The sequence below is a fragment of the Amorphotheca resinae genome (assembly GCF_003019875.1).
Source record: "Amorphotheca resinae ATCC 22711 unplaced genomic scaffold M430scaffold_14, whole genome shotgun sequence".
NCBI classification, from domain to species: domain Eukaryota; kingdom Fungi; phylum Ascomycota; class Leotiomycetes; order Helotiales; family Amorphothecaceae; genus Amorphotheca; species Amorphotheca resinae.
In genome coordinates this window covers 888,859-914,460 of record NW_020194484.1, presented here as the reverse complement: position 1 = coordinate 914,460, position 25,602 = coordinate 888,859, and the positions used below count along the sequence as shown (strand labels likewise).

The following is a 25,602-nucleotide window of genomic DNA, read 5'->3' as shown; positions in this document are numbered from 1 at the left end:
CAATACAGCACATCAGAAGTAATTGAGTTAACGGAGAAGAGGTGGTAGAGGGGGCAGAGATTTAAAAAGAAGGCGGAGATCTGAGAGAAGGGACCTGGTACCCTGGATAATGCCACCGTCCTCTGCCGCCAGTGACTTTGGCACTCTCCTTGACACAATAGTAGACTATGTCTATGAGACTCATGTATGAGGCTATGTCGAAGCGCCGCTGATCTCACGTTCTTCTCTTCTAGGCGTCATGGGATGTGCTTCAGAATGTTTTGCAACAAATCCAGAGTGCTAGAAGCTAATCGGTCCCTATGCACCTTGCGCCACGGTGTCGTCCGGCTTTCATCTACCGGGCACCACATTCTAGCTGGACCCAGTCAAGGATGCAGTTGATCTTTGCGTGCTGATTCAGTATCTCGATCATAATGATGGCTTCATGGGCCTTGTATAGGGACATCCATCAGGTCACCCATACCAAAGGTTCTTTGATCCGACGATCGTCTCAAAGACGATGTCGGTGTAATCTGCGCAGTGGCAGACTATGTATCCCGGAACAAGCCAGGCAAGAAGAAGGTCCTATAATTCTGACAATCTTCACCTCGCTGTTCAAAACTTACAAGATCGAAGGACGCTTGCAACTAGCAAATCCATTGAACTAGCGAGGACTCAACCATGTATTTTTCGAGCAGCTTGCGGCATGTGTTGTATCATCGCTCTTGAATCTTAGCAAGATAAAGGCTCTGTTGCCCATTTCTCGCCACATCCTTGATAACCTGCCCGCTCAAGCCTACCGGCACATGCCAAAAACCAGTATACTCAAAGTTCAAGTAGGTGCAATGCTTCAATCAGAGTGGTGCAGCTTGCACTGCTGATGAGCGGTGGGCCCCCCAAAACATCTTTCAGCAGAGCGTTAGGGGTAGGCGGCCGTGATGGGCAAGGCTCGATGTAAGGAGGAATTTCTTGATGCATTGAAAATGGAGGAAATTGCGGTCAAATATCCGCCTGGAAATCCTAGGCATCTAGGTACTGAGAAGGCCGTGACGGCGTAGCTCTCTTCTCCTTTTACCTTACCTACCTCGAGTCAATAGCTAAGGTTAGACGTGACGGGTTCTTTGCAGGAAATGTCAACCCCCAAACTCTTCCCCCTCTCCTCCACCTCCAAAGCCAAAGACAAGGAACTCCTCCCTCCCGATCTCTACCCTAGCTTCAAACAAGCAATGAAGGACAGCAATCTCTCGAAAATCGGCATGATCGAGGTCCTTGAGGCCAAAATCAGATTACCTCGCAGAATGCCTTCTTGGGACAGTTTGATTGGCTTTGAGGCAGCTGAAGATAGGAGGCTCTTTCTCTCCCCCCCCCTTGGCTCCGTGCTCCAACGCCTCCCCCCATGCCCTCCGTACTATAACTAGGTAGTTCATGAGGCTATGTCCGTAGTCGCCACGGCACTCGAACACAACCGCCTTCTAGACAGTCCGAAACGGCATAGCCCAATTTGGCAATTTGGGCTTTGTGGTCGGGAGCCGCATAGTACTGGCGCCATTAGTGTCAGGGGATGGGATCGCCCTTATCACTCTTATCCGATCTTATCCCATCTTGTCCGATCTAATCCGATATCCGATCTTATCCGATATCCCACCCCCACAGCTCGATTCAGCGATCAGAGAAGGGGAAATGGGGAAAACTGGCATCTGGAATCGAGTAGTTGAAGGAAAAGTGAAGGAAAAGTAAAGTGAACATTGGAATCGAGTGAAGAGTGGGATGCAAAAGTCAACGGCATTTCTGCACGAGCATACAAGAGAACCTCATTGGTCGCCAAACAAGAGCTGAGCACGAAGCGATTTTTCGTAGAAGAGAGTTGCGGGGATTAGGTATCCTCCACTGATTGATTATCCTACCTACCTGCAGGGATTCAACGAACGATCCTCCAAACCTCAACTTCAGTTCTCAGCTTACGTTGCTGCCCCAAGCTCCAACGAGACTGCGGCACATACTCCGTATAAAACGAAGAAACCTCCATCCATCCCAGCCCTAACCATGAGTTCCGAGGCCAAGACAGCCCCGTACGGCGAATGGCAGAGCCCCATCACGGCCGAGCTCGTGTCGGGGAGCAACAACACGTTCAATGAAGTCCATGTCGATGTGAGAGAAATCCCCGTCCCGCACCCCCTTCCCCGTGACGAGATTCTCACAGGGGACACAACAGCCGGCCAGCGGCGCAACGTACCTCGTGGAGGGGCGCCCCGCAGAGAGCGGACGATGCGCGATCGTCAAGATCGACGGCGCCGAGAGCAGCGATGTCCTGCCCTCCCAGTACAACGCGCGCAGCTTGATCCATGAATATGGCGGAGGCGCCGCTGCCATGGGCCACGACGGAGGCCTCATCGTCACAGATGCGAACACCCAGGGCGTCTTCCGTCTCAAATCAGGTGACGTCCAGCCCATCGTGGAAGCCAAAGCTGAAGTCCGCTACGGCGATTTCGACGTCCACCCCAAGGATGCTAAATGGGTACTTGCGGTTCAAGAAGTGCATAAGGCGGATCATGAGATTGACAACAAAGTTGTTGTTATAGATGCGGATGCCAAGACAAGCAGCGTCCTCTGCGAGGGGGCGGACTTTTATTCCGATCCCAAGTTCAGTCTCGATGGCAAGTGGATCAGCTGGGTCCAGTGGAAACACCCCGATATGCCATGGACGGGGAGCGAGCTGTACATCGCAACGTGGGAGGATGGGAAGATCGGACAGCCCAGATTCGTCGCGGGGAAAGCTGGCAAGGAAAGCGTTGCGCAGCCGAAATGGCACACGAATGGCGGGCTCCTGTTCTCAAGTGATCGGACGGGATTCCCACAGCTCTATATCTTCCATCCGTCTTCAAGTGAGGCGAGGAAGATCGAGATCAAAGGCTTCGAGGATGCCGAAATCGCGCCTGCGGGCTATCGCATCGGATAGTACGAATCCCTCTTCCCCAGACGTGTGCACTGCTTACTCTCTCCAGCTCCACATACATCGAGTTGAACCCAGAAACTCTTGTTGTCGCTTTTACCAAGAACGCCGTAGACGGGCTTCTTCTGGTAGGTATTGATTCCGGAAAGGTCGTGCCAGTGCCCCTCGATCTGGTCGAGATCCAGCCGGCCTCTGTCCGCAGAATTTCCAACACACGGTTCACAGCCGTTGGCAGCAAGGCCACCTTACCAGCGGCCCTGTACCATTTCGACGTGGAGTCCAACGTGGAGACTGTCCTCCGCTCAACAACATCCATAGCCTTACCCCAATCCATCTTCTCCAAAGCCGAAGCCATCTCCTTCCCACGGACTTACGGCAAGGACAAAACCGGCACCTCCCATGCCCTCTTCCTCCCACCTCACAACCCCTCCTTCTCCGCTCCCCCAGGCTCCAAGCCGCCGCTCATCGTCTCCATCCACGGCGGTCCAACCGGGCACGTAGCCCCGGGCCTCTCGCTCACATCTCAATACTGGACTTCTCGCGGGTTCGCCTACGTGTACGTGAACTATGCCGGCTCGACCGGGTACGGACGCGCGTACATTGAGAGTCTCAACACGCTCTGGGGCGTGCAGGACGTCGACGACGCGGCCAGCTGTGTGGCGTTCCTAGCTGAGAAGGGCTGGGTCGACGGGTCCAGGGTCGGCATCACGGGAGGGAGCGCGGGCGGCTATACGGTTCTCCAAGCACTGTGTACGTACCCCAAACTATGGGCGGCGGGCAACAGCTCGTACGGCATCGGGAACCTGAAGTCGCTGGCGGACATGACGCATAAATTCGAGTCGCATTACCTGTTCGCGCTGGTGTTTCCGGAGGGCACGCCGAAGGAAGAGCAGGAGAAGGTGTATTGGGAGAGGAGCCCTTGTCATCATGCGGAGAAGATTGAAAGCCCATTGTTGCTGTTGCAGGGAGCCTTGGATAGGGTTGTGCCACTCGATCAGGCAGAGGAGATGGAGAGGGTTTTGAAAGAGGGGAAAAAAGACGTCAAGCTTGTGGTGTTTGAGGGCGAGGGGCATGGCTTCAGAATGCAGAAGAATGTGAAGAGAGCGATAGAGGAGGAAGAGTCGCTGTGGAAGAGAACGTTGCTTAGATAGATGAGAAGGCGAGAAAATCTGGAAATCTGGAAATCTGGAAACCTGGTGGATACGAGGAGGAGCTATTTTGGCCCTGGAAAGGACAGGGAAGCATTGTTTGCCAGACCACGTAATCTGTTCCCGTACTGAGGAGCGCGATTGAGATCAGACAATGCAACTTAGACATGAGCCAGACAAGATATCCGCATTCGTTCTTATTTCTTGGTGCTATAGGCCCATAACCATCCCGCCAACTCTCACCTAGCGATGAATTTATGACTTGAGTTGAAATTCGTAACTTTTGCTATTCGTACATGGGTATCTTTTGCCTCGAAATAAGGCCTATAAAATGCTATAGATGGACGACGACTCTTCTGTGAAATGAGGTGGCTATCCTAACGTCCAGTTCTTTGACACAGTACCGACATCTAGGTTAGATCCGGGTTGGTGTATCCACGTTCTCCAGGTTTCAATAGCTGGGTGATATATGAACATTATGCTGGCACCTTGACCCCAGGGTCACGGGCCTCCGGCTCATAGGTTCTTGGGATCAAACCCTCGGCCATGTCAATCGCACCCTCCATGTTGTCTTTGTTGAACAAAAACAACCCCTGTATAGCGGCCGTGCTCGTATACAATTTCGGTCTCTTTGTGCCCGTGGCATCAGTAACAAGGTCAAGCGCTTCCAGCCTCTCAAGGAAGCGCTCTCTGCCTTTTCCATCCTCGTCAATATCTCCATAAAACCTATTCCACATCTCGCCAGCCTGATGTCGTGTGGCCTCTCCAATCCTGACTGTCATATCTACTCGACCAGGCCGGATCAGAGCCTCGTCAAGGCGATCGATATGGTTGGTGGTCAGAAACGCGATCCGCTCTTCTCCAGCAGCCACCCCATCTAACGCATTCAACAACCCCGAGAAAGTCACAGTCCCACCACTATACCCGTCCTCATCAACCTGTCTCCGGTTTCTAAACGCTGCGTCGGCATCTTCAAGGAGGAGGATTGATCGCGGAGGGAGCTTGGTAAGAAGATATGAAAGCTTATCATCCGTCATACCTCTCTCACTAAGATTGATAAGAGCAACACTGAAATCCAATTCCCCTGCCAATGCCTGTATAAAAGAACTTTTGCCAGTTCCCGGAGGTCCATAGAGCAAGTATCCCCTCCTGTATGGTATTCCACGGTCCACATACCATTCTTTGCGCCCTAGGAAATCTGTCACGTCTTCCAGAATCCTTTCCTTGATTCCCTGGTCCAGTATGACTGATGAAAGGGGCCGTTTTAACCGGGGATCCCCGAACCGTGTCCATTCCATGCCTCTCGATGTGTACATCACTGTCTTACCCTCTTGAGCTGACGCAGCCAAGTGATGGGCCTCGGCGAAGATATCTTCAAAAATATGTCGATGCGCATAAAGGGTTGTCAGCGTAATCGTCTCGTGCGGTTCGCCTGTATTCAGGTTCGCAGATGTCTGTTTCTCTCGATTGACTGATATATAAGCGTTCTTATGTCGAATGATATGTCTACCATAGCCTGGCTGAAGGAAATACTGTTTGTGGGTGGGGCCATGCTGTGACGATTGCGAGATTGTCCTCATGGAGAGGTGATGGATGCGGGTGATTTTCGACGTGATGAAGTCGGCAGGAGGTCGGGGAAGTGATAGCCATGCAAGTATTGATTGATAGGAGTCGTCTTGTTTAGAGATCTCGAGGTCAACGAGGAGACGGCGCTTTACGAGGGACGCGCCTTGGATGGCTGATCGTCGAGCGAATGCAGCAGCTAACCCGAGTCCCCCAAGGCCGATGCCACCGGCAAAGACTGGGTTATTGAGGAGCGCATCGAGAGGGAGGAAAGATGAAGGAGGCGTCTCCATCTTCTGTAAATCCAGTGAAGTCTGGTGTTAATGGACAGTCGCCTTTGGGAATTGCATCTCTCGCCTTTCGCCTTTCGTCTGGAGGTTCAGTAAATATTTAATCGGATAATTATCGGATAATTGTTGGCCCCCCTTCGCTTACAGCGCCGCCTACGTAGCGTCCGTTCAGGGGGGGCAACAAAAATAAAAAGGGGGGGGTGGCCGAGAAGGCAATTCAAACACCATGGATGACATCTGGGCGATTCAAAGGGAAGTTTGAGACACACTGGTTCCTCTCTAAGTGGATACAAATAGCTTATGTCTGAATAGCTCATTTATCGTCGATTTTCAATTCAACATAAAAGTAGTATTTGTTTTGGATAAAATTGCATATTGGATGGAACTCTAGAGATTAACTGGCAAACGGTGCTACGGTCAGCCATCATGATTTCCGTGCATGTTGAAGCCTGAGTATTACTTAACACCCTCGATTCTTGGATAACGCCCAGAGAAATAAGCCTGCGGCAAATGTTGACCTCCCTGCAGTATTCTTCCCCGGAATATGTAGCAGCAGGTACAGGAGATCAGTGATATTCGACCCACGGGTCAAGAATCAGGGGTTGGTAGTGGCTGATGTTAACGTGTAGCTATGACACTAGGAGTAAAGACTAGGTAATGAAGGGTATACCAAGGCATACCTAGAGATGTAGCCTTGGGAATTAGAGCCGGGAGGGCCCAATGATTGCAGGACGACAAGGAATGGATAGCTCAATGCAGCGGTATAGAAGATGCTGAGAGTGTACGATTCCTGGCTGTGGGGTGCTGACGAGATGGGATCAAGAGCTTCTAGAATCGAGTAGTTTGTGGCGCATTCTGGCTATCGTGGCGAGGGCATTGAAGGTGTACATAGGTCCGTATCTGGGAGCAGCATCAATTATTAGTTCAGTAATTGGGAAGCGGGTTCTTACAAACGCAGTCCTTCATTTGCAGCAGATGGGAGACATTCGAGACCTCTAACGGAATCAATAAGCCATGTATACTGCGCATAATGTCGAAATACATGGTCGGGAGGAAGCTAGCCAGTTGGGAAGGAAAGACAACACTTCGAAGACCGACCAAATGATGTTGAATGATGCGAGCCCATGGAGAATGGCATATGATGATATGCGTAAGAAGATGGGCTGCAGCGCGTGAGTTGGGTTGTAAGTAACAGACGCGAGGATCTACATGATAATGTGGGGGCCCCCTAGGAACAAGAGATATAGAAGCAGACATCATGGACGCTTATATATCGATGTGCTTACAGCTGTGGGAGTGCTGCGAACCGAAAGGCCTTTTTCAATGCGGGTATGTATTTTGTCTCTAGCGTGCCTTCTAGTAATGCAGCCTCAAAATCCTGCCAAAGAACTTCTGGCAGTAAAGCGTGTCTAGGTGTTTGAAGGGGGTGATGAAAGGTGTCCGAGTAGCCTAAAGAGACGTGAAACAAAGATGAATATAGAAGAAGTGATAGGTAAAGCGGATTCCAAGCGGAAGCGAAGGAATACGTATGATACCGGCAGAGTGTTGTTAAATGACGAAACAGAGTGAAGGAGGGGAAGATTTAGCTGGTAGTTGGATGAAAGGCCAGCCCTGTCTTATACTACCCCGGATTTGTGAAGTCGAGATCCCTACCTGCAATTGCGACGACCAGCTCGCTTCCCGGATGTGTACTCGAGCTTTGTCAAGACGATTTGCTCAAATCTCCCTTCTGGTCTCTGTCCGCGCCTAGGGTTGAGTTGCTGGATTCAGAGTTGCGTGCAGTAAAGGTGAGATTTGTGCAAAGGTAGAAGGAGTGAAGGTGGTAAACATTTAAAAAAAAAAAAAAGAGGAAAAAAGAGAAGAAAAGAACAGGAGAGCAAGAGAAGATGCAAATAACGCCTCGCGGGCGGAGGAGCATAGGGAATGCCAAATTCACGATTACAATTCGAGGCAACAATCTAAAACAAAGAACCATTTGTAGGTACCTTAACTAAAGGAGAAAATAAGAAGGAAAAAGACTCAAGTATATGAGGTATTGTACAGCTGCTTGATTCTCAACGTCCCCGAATTTCTGAGAGATTTGCTTAGAGGAAGTGGATAAAACCACACTCCGAACGTCTCGCGGGAGTTGGCTACTTGACCATTCCCGGTGTAAACTTTGTAGATTTTGGACTCATCGTTCATCTCTAAGGTAGGTAGGTTAAAGGTTGATTGTTTTATTCCCTCCAGAGCTGATCGTTGACGTCGCAATATGCGTGCTCGCATAATGCCTTTGTAGACGATGCTGCATAAAACGCGCATAAAAAGTTATTCACATCGCAAAGTGTCCACAACTTCCAACTGTCTGCAGCGTCACGATACACGGGCGACCTGTTCGCGACAACGAGACCGCAGGCTGCCTGTCACTCCTTTCCCTCTCTTCTCCCTCTTCCAGACTCCTGTATTTATATACCGCGTTGCGCCATACCGGCTATTTCTCAATTTCGCCCTCATCGCCTCCCGTTCTCTCATAAGCCCGCCGCAAACCTCACCAGCAGCCAGTATGCTCTCTGCGCTACAAAATCCGCGGCATGCCGCCGCGCAATTGATTAACTTCGGACTGATTCTCTCGACCGCATTCATGATGTGGAAAGGGCTCTCTGTCATCGCTGACTCGCCGTCGCCCATCGTTGTCGTTCTCTCGGGGTCCATGGAGCCAGCCTTCCAACGTGGCGATCTGCTCTTTCTGTGGAATCGGAATGTATTTGAGGAGACAAAAGTTGGGGAGATTGTGGTGTATAATGTCAAGGGCAAGGACATCCCGATTGTGCACCGCGTGGTGAGGAAGTTTGGGACTGGGTGAGTTGATTGCTCCAGGCTTGCACCACTGGGCATTCCTGTGCTGGCATACTTACTGATGCATATCGTGTAGGAACCAAGCGAAGCTCTTGACCAAAGGGGATAATAATGTAGCGGATGACACGGAATTGTATGCGCGCGGACAGGACTTTCTCGAAAGGGAAGATATCATTGGGAGTGTGGTGGCCTACATACCGTTCGTAGGCTATGTGACGATCCTCCTCAGCGAACATCCATGGTTGAAAACAGTTGCCCTAGGATTGATGGGCCTTGTGGCGGTCCTGCAAAGAGAGTAGGGAGGAGGCATACTTCATGTTCACTCTCCAATGGGATGGGACGGCGTTCAGGGCGCGTACGTGGAGTGCTATATATTATGGAGAAAAGTCATTGCATATGGGACATCTTTGAACTATTCTGATCTATCAGTAAAAATAACTGCTTCTTGTCTAGAGGTGGACAATCATGAACTCTTTAAGCAGTGCACAAGGATGAGCAACGTTAAGACGATTGGTCTTTCTCTCAGAACACGTATACACCTATAGAGTATTTTTTGTAAGAAAAGCATCTAACATCTCTATTCAGTGTCCTGCAAATGACGCAAAATATGCAGCCCGAAAGATATTCCTATGTTGCTTCTAGATCATTATTTACATGTTCCCTAATGCAGCAGTTCAGCCTCGTTTATCTTAGCGCGCCGCGGGGCAGGGATCGAGGTGTTTGCAAGTTTCTGTGACGTGAGAGCTACTTCTCCCCATCTCTCTGAAAACCTCCTCTCTTCCTATAACCTCGAGATATTAAAAGTGTGCTTTGATCTGCTGAACCTCTTCTCTGGGTCACAGTTGATAGGTTTGTCGGAAAACCTCGCGACCTCCGGCAGTGTGGCTGTTTCATTCCCGTCTCCCATCCCCTCTTGAACATCCCGACCCCGCCAAACACAACAAGGCTTCGACATGTCTGCCCAGAAGCGGATCACGAAGGTTTGTATCGTCCCTTTCGGATGGCTGTGGGATAGGGGCGAGATTACTGATATCTGCACAGGAGTTTGCGGAGGTGACCACGAATCCTCCTGCGGGGATGCAGATCAGCCTTGTCGACGAATCCAACGTCCACAACTGGAACATCATAATGGACGGACCCCCAGGCTCACCTTACGCTGTATGCCTTTGTCTCCTCCTCCTCCCTCAGTCTCCTTTTATGTATCGCTGACAAGCCTCTTTCCTAGGGCGGAAAATTCCATCTCCTCCTTGTGCTCCCTGTCGAATACCCATTCAAGCCGCCCACCATAAACTTCAAGACCCGCATCTGGCATCCAAACGTTACGTTCGATGACCAAGGCAGCATGTGCATCGGAATCCTGAAAGGAGAGACGTGGAAGCCGAGCAGCAAAATCATGAACGTGCTAGTGGCCACGCAGAATCTGCTGGTTGAGCCCGTCCCGGATGACGCGCTGGAGGCACAAGCGGCAGAAATGTATAAGAATGATCGGCCGGCATATGAGAAAGAAGCCATTAAGTATACGGAGAAGTATGCTAAAGGGAAATAATGGTGGTACATAAGATGGGTGAGGATGCAAGGATATGAGACAGCAGGGACGCATGATGAATGAACGACGAGCAAAGGCATGGCGTTAGGAATGGATGAGGCATAGAATTGCTTGCGTCTCTTACCCTTCTCTTACGGATAGTTGAGGCCCAATGGAATTGCTTTTATGCGTACTCGCTTCCTTTGTCTGTGAATGGAACATTGGAACAGCTATACACACCAGCTCAAGAGTCAAGATCAGGCCATGAGACCCAGAGTGAACACAGACAGTCGCCCGATCCTCCGCGGTCGACGATCTCCCTGATTCTAACACCTAGCTCCAATACGCGACAACAAGACCGTAAACATTCCCCTCCACAAGACGCGACGAGGGCGCGTAGCAGACGGGACAAGTGTTGACAAACAGCTCTTGGGCGGCTGAGCCAACTCCGCAAAGAAGCCAATGAAATGAAACCCGATTGTAGAATACATACTGGTGTTCAAGGCTCTAAGAGATGGATAGTCCTATCATAATGGTATGATCGTTCATCATCTAGACCTAGCCAATGGGCACGAAACCTAAGGCAAGGTAGTTATCGACACTATCGATCGATCGCGACTATTTGATCGGAGAAATAGATAGAATTGGGATTGGGAAGTAAGACTGCTGTTAAATTGTAAATATCAATATCTAGATCTTAATCTCAATCTCAATCTCCATCTATAATAATACCCAAGGCGCCTTAATCTCATATCCCTGGCTGTCACCCGTCTGTCTCCAGCTTTGACCACGGCCCTATCGCCAAATACGAATATCATCCCAGCCATCCCGCAACCACCAACGCTCCTCGATGCCAACGCCAATTCCAATGCCAATGCCAGTGTCTCCGCGCATCCCCCTCCATTCATTCCTGCGTCGACGCTGCGTAAACAGGATGTCTTCCTTCTAGACGTCTTTCTCTACTGCCAACGCCGCGCTGGACATACATGGTACGGGAGCAGGTATTTCGACAAGGGGTGCGCAGAGCCGGGCCTTTGCACCAGGACGACGACAACGACCGTGAATTCTCTGCTGTGCTAGAGGGACAATGAGCATGGCGAATGGAGCCAATGCCCTTGGGATGTCTGAACCACGGGATGGACCGCGTCAGGCCAAGAGGCAGCGGAGCATGAAGTTCGCTCTCTATCCGTCTCGCCCATCGTCCAGGGGCTCGACCAGATCTCGCCCATCAACACCAGTCTCGTCAGAACCACCACAATTACCACCACTCCCTCTCTCTTCACGGTCCAGCTCGTTGTCCAACGACATTCTCTATCCGCGGCGACCTCATACTTCCCACGCTCCTTCAACTGAGGCTTACCGATCCGTCACGGCTCCGCCACAGATCCCACAGACTTTACATAAGAAACCATCTGAAGCTTCACGACTGCGTGCCCTCAACAATGGGTATAGAGCCTATTCTGCTGAGAGAACCAATCCTGCTGATCTCTCATCCGAGAACTTCTCACGCCCCTATCAGCCAAACGTTAGACGCAGGAATGATTCACCTACCCAATTCCTGCAAAACACTGCCACCGCACTCCGACCTCACGATGAAAAGCAAGTATCTCAGAACGGAATAATAACACGGGAACGCGGCCTCTCCACCTCCTCCTCGCAGTCGACCGCGAATTTTACCCCTTCGATCGCTCTCAGACCCTCCGCTTCGATCCCCGATTACCACTCTCCAGACCCACTTCATGCAAGCCCACGGAACCTCAATAGTTCGAGTTACAGACCGTGGAGAGGAATGGAGAGACCGGATAGTAATGCCTCTGCACATAGATGGGAGCCAACATCACGGCCTTTCGAAGGCGACGAGGTACTACGGGCGAGTCTGCGGTCGGCCTTGACTACCGGCTCAAGTTACGTTGGGACAAGCGGGACGGAGAGAAGCAGTGTCTTGACAAAGAGCAGCTCCAGAACATCAATGTTTGGCAGAGACGAGGGGATGACTGTAGACGATTTCCTGGGAATGTACGAAGAGGGGTTTACAGATTCGGGGGTCGAAGATAATGATGAGGAACCACGACCTACAACTGGCACATCGGAAGACAAGAGGGTATCGGAGCTTTGTGAAGAGATGAATGACAAGCTGCCAGTGCGTCCTTCGATTCAGGTTATTCGGAATTCAGAGGCCATCTTTAGTCCCGGGGGGACAGATAGTCCTGTTACTCCAGATACTCCCCTTCAGGGTCCCGACAGCCCCGTCGATATCCAGAATCCCTACTTTGACGGAGCAGCTACGAGCCGTCCTATGACCAGAGCAGCTCCGATGGATTTTGGAGCAGCTCGGGACCGCTATGGTTTCCGTAAGAAAACCCAGCACGTTTCCCTGGAGGAATATGAGTCCTGGAATGGCCCGTATACTGAATATCTTGCGAGGCGTCGGAAGAAGTGGGTACACCTTCTCAAAGAGAACGGTCTAATGAGTGACACTCCTAATCGATTTCCGCCCAAGAGTCAAAAGGTGAAGCGTTTCGTGCGGAAAGGAATACCACCAGATTGGAGAGGAGACGCGTGGTTCTACTACGCCGGTGGCCCATCTATGCTCTCAAAACATTATGGTGTTTACGATGATCTGCTAAAAAAGGCAGCAGCAGGAGGCGTCTCCGAGACCGACGACGAGATCATAGAGAGAGACCTCAATCGCACATTCCCAGACAACATCCTCTTCAGACCCGACCCTCCAGAAGCCACTCCCGGCTCACAACACGATTCGCGGGCGCCCGAGGCTGAGACGCCTATTCTGCAATCCCTCCGCCGGGTGCTACAAGCATTCTCCATCTACAACCCTAAGATTGGCTATTGCCAGTCTCTAAATTTCCTTGCGGGTCTATTACTCCTCTTCATGAATGAAGAGAAATCCTTCTGGATGCTCAACATCATAACACGCGTCTATCTCCCCGGCACGCACGAAGTGAACCTCGAAGGGGCCAACGTCGACCTCGGCGTCCTGATGCTCTCGATCCGCGAAACCATGCCGTCGGTCTGGGCGAAGATCGGCGGCGAGCTGGACGGCTCGACGTTTGACCCCAAAGTATCGATGCGTCTCCCACCAATCACGCTCTGCACCACAGCCTGGTTCATGTCCTGCTTCATCGGCACCCTGCCCATCGAGACCACGCTCCGGGTCTGGGACTCCTTCTTCTACGAAGGGTCGAAAACGCTCTTCCGCATCGCGTTGACGATCTTCAAACTCGGCGAACAAGAGATCAAGAATGTGAGTGACCCGATGGAGATCTTCCAGGTGGTTCAGACGATCCCGCGGAGGCTGGTGGATGCCAACCTGGTGCTGGACACGTGTTTCAAGCGCCGAGGCGGCTTCTCTTCGCTGAGCCAGGAGAAGATCGAGCAGAGGAGACAAGAGCGGAGACAGGGTTATGCGGAGGAACGTCAGCGAGCCAATGGAGAGATTCCCGCACAGCCCGTGAGGAGGAAAGGGGGCTTCCGCAGAAAGAAGGGCCTGATCAGACTCCCTCACCTGATGGATGGCAAGTTTGGTGACAGTGGGAAATAGACCGTGGATGTAAATCTATGGTTATGAAAGAAATAATCTTTCCATTGAGAGAGATATATACCCCTCCCTTTCTTTACACGAAAATCCGCCCAATATCTCTCTCCACGAACAGCAGGGGAGTTCCAGAGGCGCTATGCATGCATGCAGCACAGAGCGATCATTCCATTTTTCTTTTGTCTTTTGAGGGACATCTCTCCTTTTTTTTCCCCTTCTTTTTGAGATTCACTTTTCTTGATTGAGCCTGTCGATGTAGGGACAGCTACGATGTTATGATAGATAGATTAGGTAGGAAAGTAGGGATGGATGGATGGATGGATCGGGCAGGATTTGATAGATGAGATGAGATGAGATGATGGATGTGTAGGTATGGATCGCCCACAAAATAGAGAGAGAGTCAGTCAGTCAAGTCAGTCCTTGCTTTTCTAAAGAAACCAAAACAAAGAATGAAAGAAAGAAACAAGCCAAGCAAGTAAGCAAGTAAGGCAAAGCATGGACCGGAACGGAACGGGATGGGTTGGGTTGGGATATACTGTAACCTACCTACTTACTGTACAATAAACAAATACCTAGGTACAGGAGAGGAGCATTACGGTAGAGAAAAAAGAAAGAAAGAGAGAAAGAAAACGAAAAGAAAGTGGAAATCTTAGAAAATAAATCAAAGGGTTCAACATCCCGCTCACCAACGCTTAGCATACCTAGTCTTCGGAAAGTAAGTACGTGGCGCAGAAGACGATGATGATGACTTCTGGAAATCAGATTAAGTAGGTTAGGAAGTGATTAATGTTCTATACACCCAGAAAACTCCTTGTTACCCGACGGTATCGCCCCAGAACGCCTAGACTTGGATATAAAACACAGACAGATACAGACACAGGCCCGCAGCCAGGCAGACAGAAGATAACCTGTGGGAAAAATAAAAAACAAAAAGCACGCCATCAAGCTAGCTAGCTCCTCAGAGCATCTCCCCCTCATCCATCAGATCCCATTTCCTCGCTGTCAGCTTCCGGACTTTTCGCAAGGGGCTACTCGTCCCATGCGCCGCGGAATCGCTGGCGATTCGCAGCCGCTCCAGCGCATTCCCTACGCTGCTCAGTTCCGTCAGGGGTCCCCCACCACGGAGCATGTTCTCCCCGCTGGGTCCCGGCTGTGCAGTCCTCCTGGTGGGGCTCCGGGATTGGAGTTGGCGCGTGAGGAGCTCGACCTCCCTCCTCAGCCGCATATTCTCCATTTCCAGGTCATCGGTTTGCGCAGTGCCTTGGCCTGCATTCGCGTTCTCTTTGTCTTCATCAGTCATGTCCATGCCCCGGGTGAGGAGGTCGATTTTCCGGTCAAGGTGCTCCTCGGCGCTTTCTTGTTCCATGGCCCAGATGTTCTTCCATCTTTGCATCTCCTGCTGCAGCTTCTGCTCCATCTCGATGTAGCATTCTTCTCGGACCTCGGCCTCCTTTTCGAGGAGCCGGTCTTCCAGCTCGGAGCGTAGAGTTTCGAGGTGGGCGGAGATTTCTAACCGCTGTTCCTGTTCAGCCTGGAGCTCTGCGCGCAGGCCGTCGATCTCTTCGCTCATGCGGGCAATTTCGAGGGCGGCTAGCTCCATTGTTTCTCTTCCTGTGTCGGATGGACTGCTGCGGTCACTTCCCCCGGTTGACCGGCCGCTAAAGTAATTTGAAGCGTTTTGGGCTAGGATGGTGCTTGTAACTGATGGGATACGTGGAACAGTGACTTCTCTCGCCAGAGCGGAATAGCGCAGGATTTGAGAAGTGGCATTGAAGTCTCCAAGCGGGTCGGCGGTTACTATCATAATTGCCTTTTGCGGATTGCGGTGCCCGGTGGATGGGGGTGCTTGCTGAGATGCGGTAGATGAAACAGCAGAGTTGGAATGGGAAGGGAAGCAGTTGGAGAAAAGCAGTTCAGTTAATTTGCATTGCCGGTAGGGGACCAGGTTTGGCTTTCATTCCTTTTAGTATGGTTTCAGATAGGGAGCGGACAGGCTTACCTTTGTGGAAGAACCCAGATCTGACTGCATTTGGAGACATTGCCCAAGATACATCAAACTCTCATTGATCTTGCCAGCCTCCTGTAACGTCGTCCCCTGAGTCTTCGCATCTCTTGCTCTCTCACTACCTGCTAAGTCCACTATCGTAAGAGCGCTACCACCCCACTTCCCCGGCGTGCGGCTCTTCCTCCTCTTCTTAACCTCGACACAGAAAAAGCCGTGAGACCTAGATGATACGCTGTTAGAACCTGTGCCCGCCACTCGCCGCTCATGAAGTCCTGCCTCGAGAACCATGAGCGCTTCTTTCATATTCCCGCATATGACTTTCCGTAGTCCGGCGACGACTTTTCGATCGGGGGATTGCTCGGTCGGTTTGAAGAGTAATGGGCGGCGACGGAAATCCTTTGTCGATTTTCCAGGCAGGGCTGGAGTAAGAAGGTCAAAGATCCTATCGTTATAAACTTCATACATAGAAATCAAAACTGCATATTCAGCATGTTGATCCACATCGACTGTGAGATTGCTGATGTCCGGTAACTGGGGCAAGACAGAAGGTCTCTGAAGAGGATTTCGTCGGGGTGCGGGAGTATAGGATTCGCCCTTGAGTTCAGATTTAGTAAGATACTTCCTTGAATTTGTGACAGTAGAGCGCATGAATGATGGAATCAAAGAGATTTCAGGTGCCATCGAAACTATCGATTGTGAGAGAACACTTTCTTCGGCAGTGATGACCCGGATACTTTTCGGACTTCCGGTGTCTAGCCCCAGGAGCGTGGGGTACAGGCCGCGTGAAGAGGGGTGTAGAGAAAATTGTTTGGAGGGAGATCGTACCACCATCGGCGTTGTGGCCCGAGAGCTGGCGCGAGATTGGGGGTTAGGGTCCCCGTATATGCTGTCGATAAACATAGAAGCAGACAAGACTTGTGCTTCAGATGGATCAGAGGCCGCAACTGAGGCGTGTAGGGAGGTGGTAGTTGAGGGATCGAGGATGTTTGTGGAGATAGAGCGGAAAAGAACGTCCAGTGCGAGTTGTGTGAGTCCACGTTGGTTACGAGATCCCATAATGGTGTGGGACTGTACATCATTAGAATTATTATCATCTTTAGAGATCTAAGAAACAGACCTTCCCAGAACCCGTAACGCCAAGTGTAGCCAACAGTCCATCTCTGCCTTCTCCGCCTTGTGGCCCGAGAACTCCTTCGACTAAGGGCAAGACGCCCGTTCCTTGGAAGATGTCAAGCTGACTAGAACTCTCTTCAAACACCTTTGTAAAGGCAAATTTCTCCACCGCACGTCTTCGATTATCGTTTGGAGGGTTTAGAGTAATATGGGATGGTAGCTCATCGTCAACGGCTTCCTCGACGGTCAAGAATCGTTCAGGTGTCGTGAGAATAGGATACAGCTGGTTTGGTGTTGGAGGAGGGCGCAATCGAAGATAGACTTGGAACAGAGCTGCTTGGGTTCTTTGAGGTGGCTCCATTTTGCAGGTGGTGTTTTGTAGTCTCTGTCCTGTCTTTTCCCGTTTTGTTCGGATAAGATGGTCGCGGAATGGTTTTCGAGTAATATTTTGATTTGGATCTGGCGTTGGCACGACAACCCATATGTCCGTTATTTGCGCCTCTTTCGCTCACCGCTTTCGCTTAGATTTAAGCTTAATTCTGGCCTGCTAACCATTCTGGGGAATTTAGCCGGATATGGGCAATGCCGAGGAAGTCGATGGCCACGTGATCCACCAGGTCGATTCAGAATATGACCTCGATGTGTGGTCGATTGCATATCCTTCAATCTGGAACGCCCATCCGGTTGCAACACAGGGTCATCTCATTATTCACAACTGGATCTTCTTCTTGTTTCGACCTGAAAATGACCCAAGGTGAGCATTCCTGATCGTGATCGCATCCTTCAGCACGAGCCGACAACGTCAGTCCCGTTTTGACGGCCTTTCATCAACAAGGCCTTCCCATTTCACGACTGGAATTCCACTCAATCTATGTGCTTGGTTAGAATACTTTCTATTGAACATCTGTTTCTACCCCACTGTGATTCAATGACAATCTGGTAATACCAAACAACTCTTATATCATTGCACGATGAACCTTCGTTCTTGATTGCTATCCAAAGAGATCAGATCTCTCGGAGTCGTCTTCCTCCTAAAGTCACCAAGCCTACCTGACGGCTACGGCCCATGACCTCTAAAGACGCCTCCTCTCGTGTCTTGAAAATTCTCTATGTCGTCGTCACTCTTCCAACTGGGACAGGTCCTTCGAGGGAGATTGGGAAAGTACGTTATTACAAAACAAATCCAGGACACCGTCTGGTTAGCAAAGTAAGTGCCTGGTCTTACTGAGAAGCATGGTTAGAAATTAATTTCCATAGGAACAATGTCGAAGAACGCGTAGTCATCAAAAGTGTATCGGGCCATCCTCGCGTCGAGAACGAACGAGATGTTCTCAAACGCTTCCAGGGCCAGAGTCCTTACATACGGCCCTTGATTGACGATATTGAAGAAGCATCTTTTCCACCGACCATTGTTCTGAAGTATCTCGACGACCACCTCTTGAACGCATCAATCAAGAAAACTCTCAATCGAAAAGAACTCAAGTTCGTCTCAAAGCGTATACTTGAAGCGTTGCAAGTACTCCATGAAGATAACTATGTACACACTGGTAAACACATATCTGAAATCTACCTAAGAGCCCTACTGAATTCCAGATTGAAGATGTCAAACTCGACAATATCCTTGTGAACTACAAAGAAGGCGAAATACGCTTCTCAGATGTCCAGCTTGGCGACCTTGGTGGGACGTACCGCGCAGATTCCAAATATGCGACTTCCGGTACACCGGTGGGCGCACCAATGTGGAGCAGTCCCGAAGTAATCATGGAAACTCCTTGGAACACGGCAACCGACATATGGTCTTTTGGGGCCGTGGTACGTTGAAAAGCATGAGATTGGAGAGGAGCGTGCTGAATTTCCACATCTAGCTCATCAGTCTCATCTATGGTGGTGACTTCAACCTTTTCCGACCCCGCACCGTGTCGCATGATCACGAGGAGTACGGCTTGGAGGTACTCAAGCGGCAGTTCAAATATTTCGGTCCGTTCCCCGAGAAATATGCAGAGATTGCTAGCCCAGAGACGGTCATGGCTATATTATGGCTCATGCAAGAGATTCCGCAGTCGCAAACCACGCCATTCCAGAGAACCGCGGAACATGAAGTCTGTAAGAAGGACAAGGAATTCATTGGGAAAATCATGATGATAGACTGGAGAGACAGACCAACAGCTAAAGAGCTTTTATATGACGAATGGTTTCGAGAGGATGAAGAGGACTAGGTAAGGCGCCAAAGGCTTTTCTTACGGTAATCGCTCGGATATACCTCACAAGATCAAGTATGGTGCATTACTGAAATTGACTGTCTGCGTAGGGGAAAGGAGAGAGAGGGGGTGGGGGGGTGGTTGGTTAGGTAGGTAGGTAAGATGGGAAGATAAGATAAGATATATATGATGTGTATCATAGGTAGGGAAGAAAAGAAAACCGAAAAAATAAAGGGAGAGGGAATGCAGATACAAAGGGGACTTCAGGGACAACTGCAGTAGAACACAGATCCACGTGCACTCCACCGTTTCCAGCGCGAGATGTCCGAAGAAAGGGTCGCGTGCCTCTGCAGAGCGAGGATCCTAAACACACGCATGTAGCGCGGGTACATTAAAGGGCGTTGTGTGTATATAGCCTACATATAATTCAAAAGCAATATATGTTGTCGGTAGATACAGACAGCAGATGATGATAGATAGATAGACATCTACAGACCAAAGTACTAGGAGTGGTTCTTCTACACAGTGTACCTCCCCCGGATTACCTCCCGCTGACCTTCCGCTCGTACCAGCGTGCGGGTGGGTAGACGATTAATGTGAATACGGCGGAGAGGTAGATGCCGACGTCTCCTCCAATGCTGCCGAATTTGGCTGCGATGGGTCCTGTGATGTGATGTGATGGTTAGAAAGTGTGTTCGTGACGGGAGGGGAGGGGAGGGGGTCTTACCGGTGTACCACGTCTGGGCCATCCCTGTTACACCCCCGGCGAGGTAGCCCGTGAGCAGAGCCAGCACGGCCGCAATGCCCAGAGGTAATTTTGATGGTTGGTCCCACGCATTCAGATTATAGCCCTCGTGTCTGCGGAACCATCGGTCCTCGACCACGAGGATGACGGTGAAGGAGATGGTCCAGTAACCGAGCAGAGAGACAAAGTTCGAGACGATGGTGGACAGAGAATCCTTGCCGGCGATAGCAAGGATGGCAATCACGAGCGCGTTGAGGAACGACCAGATGAATCGCGGGATGGCATGGAAGTAATGGCCCAGGAGCTGTATGGACAGGCCCGAGGAGTAGTTGACGGCAATGTTGTTCCCCAGGACGGTGAAGACCAGGATTACGAGACAGAATTTGGAGAAGTGGAGGGGATGGTAGGCCTCGCGGAGCAAGCCACCGAGTCCATGGTCAGTGTACGCGTTGGCCAAGATAGGATTCGCATCGGCATTGCTGACCGCGATGTTCCCAAGGCACGCCCCAATCACAGTGACGAAGACGGTGGGGATGGAGATACCGAACAGCGTGAGGGCCCAGATCTTCCACGGCTTCGTGTCCGCCGGGTAGTTGCAGTAGTAGTCAGAAGCAATCGAACACCAGCCCGAGGCGGAAGAGAAGTTGAGGGCGAGGAAGGTGAGGAAGGCGGCCGAGAATTCGATGCCCTTGTCTTTGCCTGGAAAACCGGGGTCGACCTTGTGGCCAACTTCGCCGATCAAGACCACTATCAGGATGAATCCTGCGATCCACGAATACTTCTCGTACGTGTGGATAAGTCGAAACCCGAAGACCGAGACGACATAACCAATGACCGCGATAATCACACAGCCAACCGAGATGGTCATGGTGTAGTCGGAGACGGCGGAGAGGATCTGACCGACGACGACCACATTCACAACGGCAAAGCCACCGCCCACGATCACGTTGAGGAAAGAGCAAATCTTTGCGCCGTGGAAACCAAAGGAGTATCGCGAGGTTGCGATGGCACGGAGACCCAGCTGTGAGATGTGTTAATGCGTTTCTAATACAGGGGAATCTGCTGTTCTCGTTCGTACCTTGGGACCCAGGATACCACACCACGCCGTGCAGAGAGCGCCGAGGACAGTGCCCACGACGATGCCCGCAACCGATTGACGGAGGGTCAAACCCATCTCGGGGCCTACCATGCCAATTGGAAGGGTGCCGACATGGCAAGTGACTGACCACCACATGAAGAAGACATTGAGGATGGACGGCGGTCTCTTGTCCTCCTCACGAATGCGGTCCACGCCCTGTGTCTCAATGCCCATCTTCGCATCCAGCCATTCCTCTCCCTGGCGCAGTTTGCGCAGGATGCCCTTCTTCTGCTGGAGATCGCGCGCACGAATAGCCTCAGCCTCTTCCGCGGTGCCCTCCTCGTATGGTGTTGAGTTGGCTGCCTCGACGTCTATGTCCGCGTGGGCCTCCTTCTCGTTCTCGACAACGACCTGCTTGTCATTGTGCGGACGCTCGAGAGACTGGCGCCGATCGGCTTGGTCGCCGTGAACAAAATCCATTGCAGCAGGATGTCGAAGTGCGACTGAGGAGATTGATTGTGGGTGTCTCTCGCTCGCACTGGGGGAGGCAGAGGCGGAGGCAGAGGAGAAAGGACAGGAGGTTCAGCGGTCGCATGCGCAGCCATGGTTACTTGTACTATTCTGACATGGAGAGGGGGAGCGATAGACAGCTTCTAGAAGCCCGATCAGAAAGGACTTCGAGACAGGGCATAGCGAATCAGAGAGGGAAAACCATGCGGGCGATGGGAGATGGGAGCCACCAGATAAGGTGTTGACAGGGCAAAGCGAGAGAAAGTCTGAGAAGATAACCCGGGGTCCCCACTAGGACTTATCAGGAAGGTCGATTCCTCTGCAGAGAACATCGTTGGATTGTTGGGTTCTTGGAGGAGCGGAGTACGCCGGTCCTGTACTATACTGTTGATACTCCGTGGATAGATCCCAGTTCGATTCAAGATATGATAGATAGATGAGATATATCAACGGGAAGATAGCTGATAGCCGTCGAGCCAGTTATACGGAGCGGAGTATCAATCCCCCGGAACCGCGGTCCAGACGACTTGCCGAGGTCTAGCGCCCGCCCCAGTCGCAAGGCACGCGACAACAAAGGTAAAGTATCCAAGTCACATCGAACACCGGGGTATACTTTTCGGGATACGGACAAGAGGAATACCGGGTAACTATCTTCCTGACATAGCTGCCACCCTTTGACAGAGGAACCGTTCTTAGGGCAAACCAAATAACCAATCACCGATAAGGTACCAGAGCCTGAGGAATCAGACACCTTAGTCTGCTGACCTCTTTTTTTGTCTTCAACGTTTAGGCTCGAATGGATTTTATATAATTGTAAGTTGCCCATTTGTCTTCATCTTGTATACTCTCTGTTCCTAACGCTATTATAACGAAAGCGCTATGTTCCTACCGCCCCCTATTCAGCACTCGACGAGAGGCACAATCAGCCCGGTTTGTGCCTCGATACACAACAACCAGCGGGCTCAGACCAAGGCCTAAACTATCTAGATACATTGCAGAATTCCTAGACATAAGTTGAAAGCTCTCTTAATGGACCAAGGACAGCCCCCGTCTGATTTTACGAGGCTACCTACCAAGCTACCCCCTTTTACCCCTACAATAACCGAGAGGCGGTGAAGACAAACCGGCAGAATCCAAGGCTGAGCTGGAAAGCGACTCAACTACTCTTTCCTCCTCTAACTTCATGACTCTAAACAACACAATATATAAATTCTCGTTGCAGAGCTTTGCATTTCTCAATCAAAAGTGTTTAAGAAGTTATTTTAGCAGCTTCTGGGGCCAGGTTGGACCAACATTGACAGCGACATTCAACGCAACCTCTTCAGCCTTGTCCCAAGTCCCGCAAACCAGCTCACGACGTCGATCGAGCAGCGCGGTATGTCGGGTTCAGATACCAATAACCGCATCGGCACCCAGTCACAATCTTCTCAGGCACAGCATCCTGCGACTACTTGTACCATGTTTCCCAAATTCAAGGAATTGCCCTGTGAAATCCGTGAACAGATCTGGGAAGCGTCCTTCAGGCCTGGATTCATCTCTGTAAGTGGTTTGGGCATATTCTTCAGGCATTCAGTCTCTCAGAAAGTATTAGCAAACTCTAACCCTCTCATTTTCTATAGCTACATTGCGAAAAGATTGAATACGATCAGGAGAACCCTCCTCCGTTCGTCTACCTTGTGTCGAGCAATACTAGCGTCAGTGACGTGCAAACAACAGGATTGCCCTTTACCGCCTTCCTGACACTTTCCCACGTCGAGCCTGTTGCCGCACTCTCAACAACCCATGAATCGCGGGATGTTGCACTGCGGGGCCGCTACAGAAAATGGAAGATCAGGAATGCTCGTGGACTGGTTAGAAATGTGATGTGGTACCCCAACATCGATATCGTTGATTTCCTCGATTCAGATTCCCCGTTATCGATGGTTGGCAAACCAATATCTCCTCTCACGATCTTTGAAAAGCAGTACCCAGACGAGATCAAGGAGGTTAGATACCTGGCCGTGTCAACGAAGCTTTGGAACGAAACATCCCACCACGATATCAAAGTTGTCTGGCCCTTGATTGATTTCATGAGTTTGAGGGAGTTGCTGGTTATCACGGATATAGATCATGAGAGGATGTGTCTTGCTCAGATCCGGTCGATGCGTCTGCGTCCGTGGCTAATACCGGAGGATATCGAAGACCAGATGGACGTGCTTAGGGCTCACTACGAGACGTATGGCCCAGAATACCATCCTCTCCCTAGGAAACCAAGTGTGCGAGTTACCAAGGATCGGCAGGGGATCTTGAATGGGGATGAAATGCACATCATTCTACGAGACCTCGGGCGAGCATATCTCGATTCTCGGATATCAAGTGTAGTTGGGCGCTGGACGTCGCGGGATTGAATGGTTGGAGGAGATGCGTTCCTCACAGCTCTCGCTGCAAGGTCAGATTCTCATGGCGAGTTCTTTCATTAGAGTAAATACCCTAACAAGCATACCTACCGAATGGGGATATCGGGAAGGCCTTTGATAGATAGCTAGTCACTCAAAGGGTCTTATCGAGTCATCCTAACTATATACTCTCTCTTCTTGTACAGTGTACTAGGCTCTAGCATTCTTAATCCCAACATGAACATCTGAAGAAGAACCAGATTTAAGGTATTTAGGTAAGGTACAAGTTGCGATGTGATATAAGGTAACATTAGCCGGGGCGAGGTGTTTTAACCCCTTTGTTTTTTTCCAGCGTATAAACGATTTCAGGGCTATGATACAGATAGATAGATTATTAGACAATTAATTACCTTATCTAAGGTATCTAGTTAATATCTTCTTAACTTAGTTTATTTTCTTTTTTATGCTTGAAGAAGGGCTTCAGGTGATGTCATTCAGTCCATGTAGGATTCGATTGAGTTCTTGAGAAGAGAGTTAAATAAGGAGATAGGTATATGTTTGTGTTTAAATTAAGTTTTATGTTTCTTAGATCTTCTTCTCGGTGACAGTGAGTGAGTAAGTGCATGAGTGAGACTTTTTGTAAAGATCAAGAAGCCGAAGCAACATGATGAATAGGTAAGGTAGGTACGGAGTGAGTAAAAAGCATAGAGGAGGGGGTGGGGGTGGGGTTCTAGTTCGTAATTCATCTCATCCCGAGATCCTCCTCCGAAAGCGGAAAAATCTTACTCTGTAAAGATGACTTGCTTACCTATACACAAGCTCATCCAGATATCCCGTAGCAAATGAAGTGGCTCCGTAACGAGCTCGTGGGAAGTGCTATACGTACCTTACTCCGTATAACCTCGGGCCCCGGGCCGCAAGGACAAGCGGGTTCCTGCATCATTTTGGTTTTTGCATGTGTGTGTGTGCCAAGAAGTAGTGAGCTCAATTGAAAGTTAGGTTATAAATTATTAGATATCCTTCTTCTTCTTACTTGTTTATTGATTCATCGAATTTCGAGATTCTCACACGCACTCAACTCGCACATCAGCATCCATCCCCATAATCAAGAAACCCCGCAATCAATCAAGCCTCCTCCTCCTCCCCAGACCAGACGACCCCACCTCCCCCACCACAACAAAAGCAAAAGGGAAAAAAAAATAACAAATAAAATGGCCCCTCTAACGCCAACCTGGACACAACCCTCGCACCCCTTGATCCAAGAAGTGCTCATCGGATCGTCGCCCACCGAAGAGTTCAGCACCAAATCTATCTCGCGCGTCGCGCTGCCGCCCGATGCCGTGTTTGCGGAGCTGAGCTTCCCGCCGTGTACGAAGGCTGAGAGGCCGACGTATGCGACGGTGCAGATGGGCAGGGATGAGCATTTGGATTTGAATTCGGATTTGTTGTATATTAATCATTCGTGTGAACCGAGTCTTGTAAGTCTTGTTGATTTTGTTTATTTTTTATTTTGATTTATTTTTTTTTGTTTTTGAGATGTTGTTGTTTTGGTGGTTTTTATCTTTTATCTGTTATCTAGTTATCACTCACTTACTCGTTGGTGGATCATGATTTTGATTCTGGGGAGGGAGCAGATGATGAGATGAGATGAGATGAGATGAGACGAGATGTCCAACTTCATTCATTCATTTATTCATTCCACTCTCGCGAGAAGTCTTCTCGTCTCTCCCCCCCC

The 25,602-nt window shown here is 50.3% G+C and overlaps 10 protein-coding genes across 10 annotated transcripts in view; 7 read left to right on the top strand and 3 right to left on the bottom strand.

Annotated features, from left to right (window-relative positions):
* The first annotated feature begins 1,878 nt into the window (after positions 1–1,878).
* Positions 1,879–4,360, top strand: M430DRAFT_129739 (hypothetical protein). The gene is made up of 3 exons (XM_024862109.1): positions 1,879–2,127; positions 2,192–2,934; positions 2,982–4,360. Exons 1-3 carry the CDS (start codon positions 2,023–2,025, stop codon positions 4,078–4,080), a joined length of 1,947 nt encoding a protein of 648 aa, XP_024716839.1. The 5' UTR covers positions 1,879–2,022; the 3' UTR covers positions 4,081–4,360.
* Positions 4,344–5,990, bottom strand: M430DRAFT_37739 (hypothetical protein). Its single transcript, XM_024867176.1, has one exon. It carries the CDS (start codon positions 5,931–5,933, stop codon positions 4,554–4,556), a length of 1,380 nt encoding a protein of 459 aa, XP_024716838.1. The 5' UTR covers positions 5,934–5,990; the 3' UTR covers positions 4,344–4,553.
* Positions 5,991–8,289: 2,299 nt separating this feature from the next.
* M430DRAFT_129734 (hypothetical protein) lies at positions 8,290–9,366 on the top strand. Its single transcript, XM_024862108.1, has 2 exons — positions 8,290–8,768; positions 8,842–9,366. Exons 1-2 carry the CDS (start codon positions 8,473–8,475, stop codon positions 9,062–9,064), a joined length of 519 nt encoding a protein of 172 aa, XP_024716837.1. The 5' UTR covers positions 8,290–8,472; the 3' UTR covers positions 9,065–9,366.
* Positions 9,367–9,800: 434 nt separating this feature from the next.
* Positions 9,801–10,311, top strand: M430DRAFT_110896 (hypothetical protein; the record flags this gene model as incomplete). Its single annotated transcript, XM_024861398.1, has 2 exons — positions 9,801–9,923; positions 9,991–10,311. Coding segments are annotated over 2 exons (444 nt in total), but the record flags the coding sequence as incomplete, so codon positions are not given.
* A 1,474-nt stretch (positions 10,312–11,785) lies between these two features.
* M430DRAFT_84799 (hypothetical protein) lies at positions 11,786–13,750 on the top strand (the record flags this gene model as incomplete). Its single annotated transcript, XM_024869625.1, has 1 exon — positions 11,786–13,750. A coding segment is annotated over one exon (1,965 nt), but the record flags the coding sequence as incomplete, so codon positions are not given.
* An 800-nt stretch (positions 13,751–14,550) lies between these two features.
* M430DRAFT_193936 (hypothetical protein) lies at positions 14,551–17,367 on the bottom strand. The gene is made up of 4 exons (XM_024864066.1): positions 16,966–17,367; positions 16,674–16,916; positions 15,843–16,442; positions 14,551–15,794 (listed from the first exon to the last, which is right to left on the bottom strand). Exons 1-4 carry the CDS (start codon positions 17,320–17,322, stop codon positions 14,802–14,804), a joined length of 2,193 nt encoding a protein of 730 aa, XP_024716834.1. The 5' UTR covers positions 17,323–17,367; the 3' UTR covers positions 14,551–14,801.
* Positions 17,368–17,900: 533 nt separating this feature from the next.
* On the top strand, positions 17,901–19,473 carry M430DRAFT_193918 (hypothetical protein). Its single transcript, XM_024864065.1, has 5 exons — positions 17,901–18,168; positions 18,219–18,508; positions 18,562–18,773; positions 18,827–19,177; positions 19,270–19,473. Exons 1-4 carry the CDS (start codon positions 18,071–18,073, stop codon positions 19,175–19,177), a joined length of 951 nt encoding a protein of 316 aa, XP_024716833.1. The 5' UTR covers positions 17,901–18,070; the 3' UTR covers positions 19,270–19,473.
* A 226-nt stretch (positions 19,474–19,699) lies between these two features.
* M430DRAFT_37733 (hypothetical protein) lies at positions 19,700–21,826 on the bottom strand (the record flags this gene model as incomplete). The annotated part of the gene is made up of 3 exons (XM_024867175.1): positions 20,983–21,826; positions 19,887–20,925; positions 19,700–19,822 (listed from the first exon to the last, which is right to left on the bottom strand). Exons 1-3 carry the CDS (start codon positions 21,460–21,462, stop codon positions 19,701–19,703), a joined length of 1,641 nt encoding a protein of 546 aa, XP_024716832.1. The 5' UTR covers positions 21,463–21,826.
* Positions 21,827–23,402: 1,576 nt separating this feature from the next.
* M430DRAFT_37732 (hypothetical protein) lies at positions 23,403–24,000 on the top strand. The gene has a single exon (XM_024867174.1). The coding sequence runs from the start codon at positions 23,412–23,414 to the stop codon at positions 23,877–23,879; it is 468 nt and encodes a 155-aa protein (XP_024716831.1). The 5' UTR covers positions 23,403–23,411; the 3' UTR covers positions 23,880–24,000.
* Positions 24,001–24,972: 972 nt separating this feature from the next.
* M430DRAFT_193879 (hypothetical protein) overlaps positions 24,973–25,602 on the top strand; it is a 2,092-nt gene continuing 1,462 nt past the window's right edge. The window contains exon 1 of the mRNA XM_024864063.1: positions 24,973–25,345. Within this exon, the coding sequence (XP_024716830.1) occupies positions 25,079–25,345 (267 nt within the window). The 5' untranslated portion in view covers positions 24,973–25,078. The remainder of the gene's footprint in view (positions 25,346–25,602) is intronic.

Excerpts from the sequence above, each read along its gene's own strand:
- M430DRAFT_193936 (XM_024864066.1), bottom strand. The coding sequence starts at position 17,322 with ATGGAGCCACCTCAAAGAACCCAAGCAGCTCTGTTCCAAGTCTATCTT. Across the intron at positions 16,917-16,965 it reads GCGTTACGGGTTCTGGGAAG|TCCCACACCATTATGGGATC; the intron begins GTCTGTTTCTTA and ends AATGATGTACAG. Across the intron at positions 15,795-15,842 it reads ATCTGGGTTCTTCCACAAAG|CCAAACCTGGTCCCCTACCG; the intron begins GTAAGCCTGTCC and ends AAGGAATGAAAG.
- M430DRAFT_37739 (XM_024867176.1), bottom strand. The coding sequence starts at position 5,933 with ATGGAGACGCCTCCTTCATCTTTCCTCCCTCTCGATGCGCTCCTCAAT.
- M430DRAFT_37732 (XM_024867174.1), top strand. The coding sequence starts at position 23,412 with ATGGTTGGCAAACCAATATCTCCTCTCACGATCTTTGAAAAGCAGTAC.
- M430DRAFT_129734 (XM_024862108.1), top strand. The coding sequence starts at position 8,473 with ATGCTCTCTGCGCTACAAAATCCGCGGCATGCCGCCGCGCAATTGATT. Across the intron at positions 8,769-8,841 it reads GTGAGGAAGTTTGGGACTGG|GAACCAAGCGAAGCTCTTGA; the intron begins GTGAGTTGATTG and ends CATATCGTGTAG.
- M430DRAFT_129739 (XM_024862109.1), top strand. The coding sequence starts at position 2,023 with ATGAGTTCCGAGGCCAAGACAGCCCCGTACGGCGAATGGCAGAGCCCC. Across the intron at positions 2,128-2,191 it reads TCAATGAAGTCCATGTCGAT|CCGGCCAGCGGCGCAACGTA; the intron begins GTGAGAGAAATC and ends GGGACACAACAG. Across the intron at positions 2,935-2,981 it reads GCGGGCTATCGCATCGGATA|CTCCACATACATCGAGTTGA; the intron begins GTACGAATCCCT and ends TACTCTCTCCAG.
- M430DRAFT_193918 (XM_024864065.1), top strand. The coding sequence starts at position 18,071 with ATGTCGTCGTCACTCTTCCAACTGGGACAGGTCCTTCGAGGGAGATTG. Across the intron at positions 18,169-18,218 it reads GACACCGTCTGGTTAGCAAA|GAACAATGTCGAAGAACGCG; the intron begins GTAAGTGCCTGG and ends TAATTTCCATAG. Across the intron at positions 18,774-18,826 it reads TATGGTCTTTTGGGGCCGTG|CTCATCAGTCTCATCTATGG; the intron begins GTACGTTGAAAA and ends TTCCACATCTAG.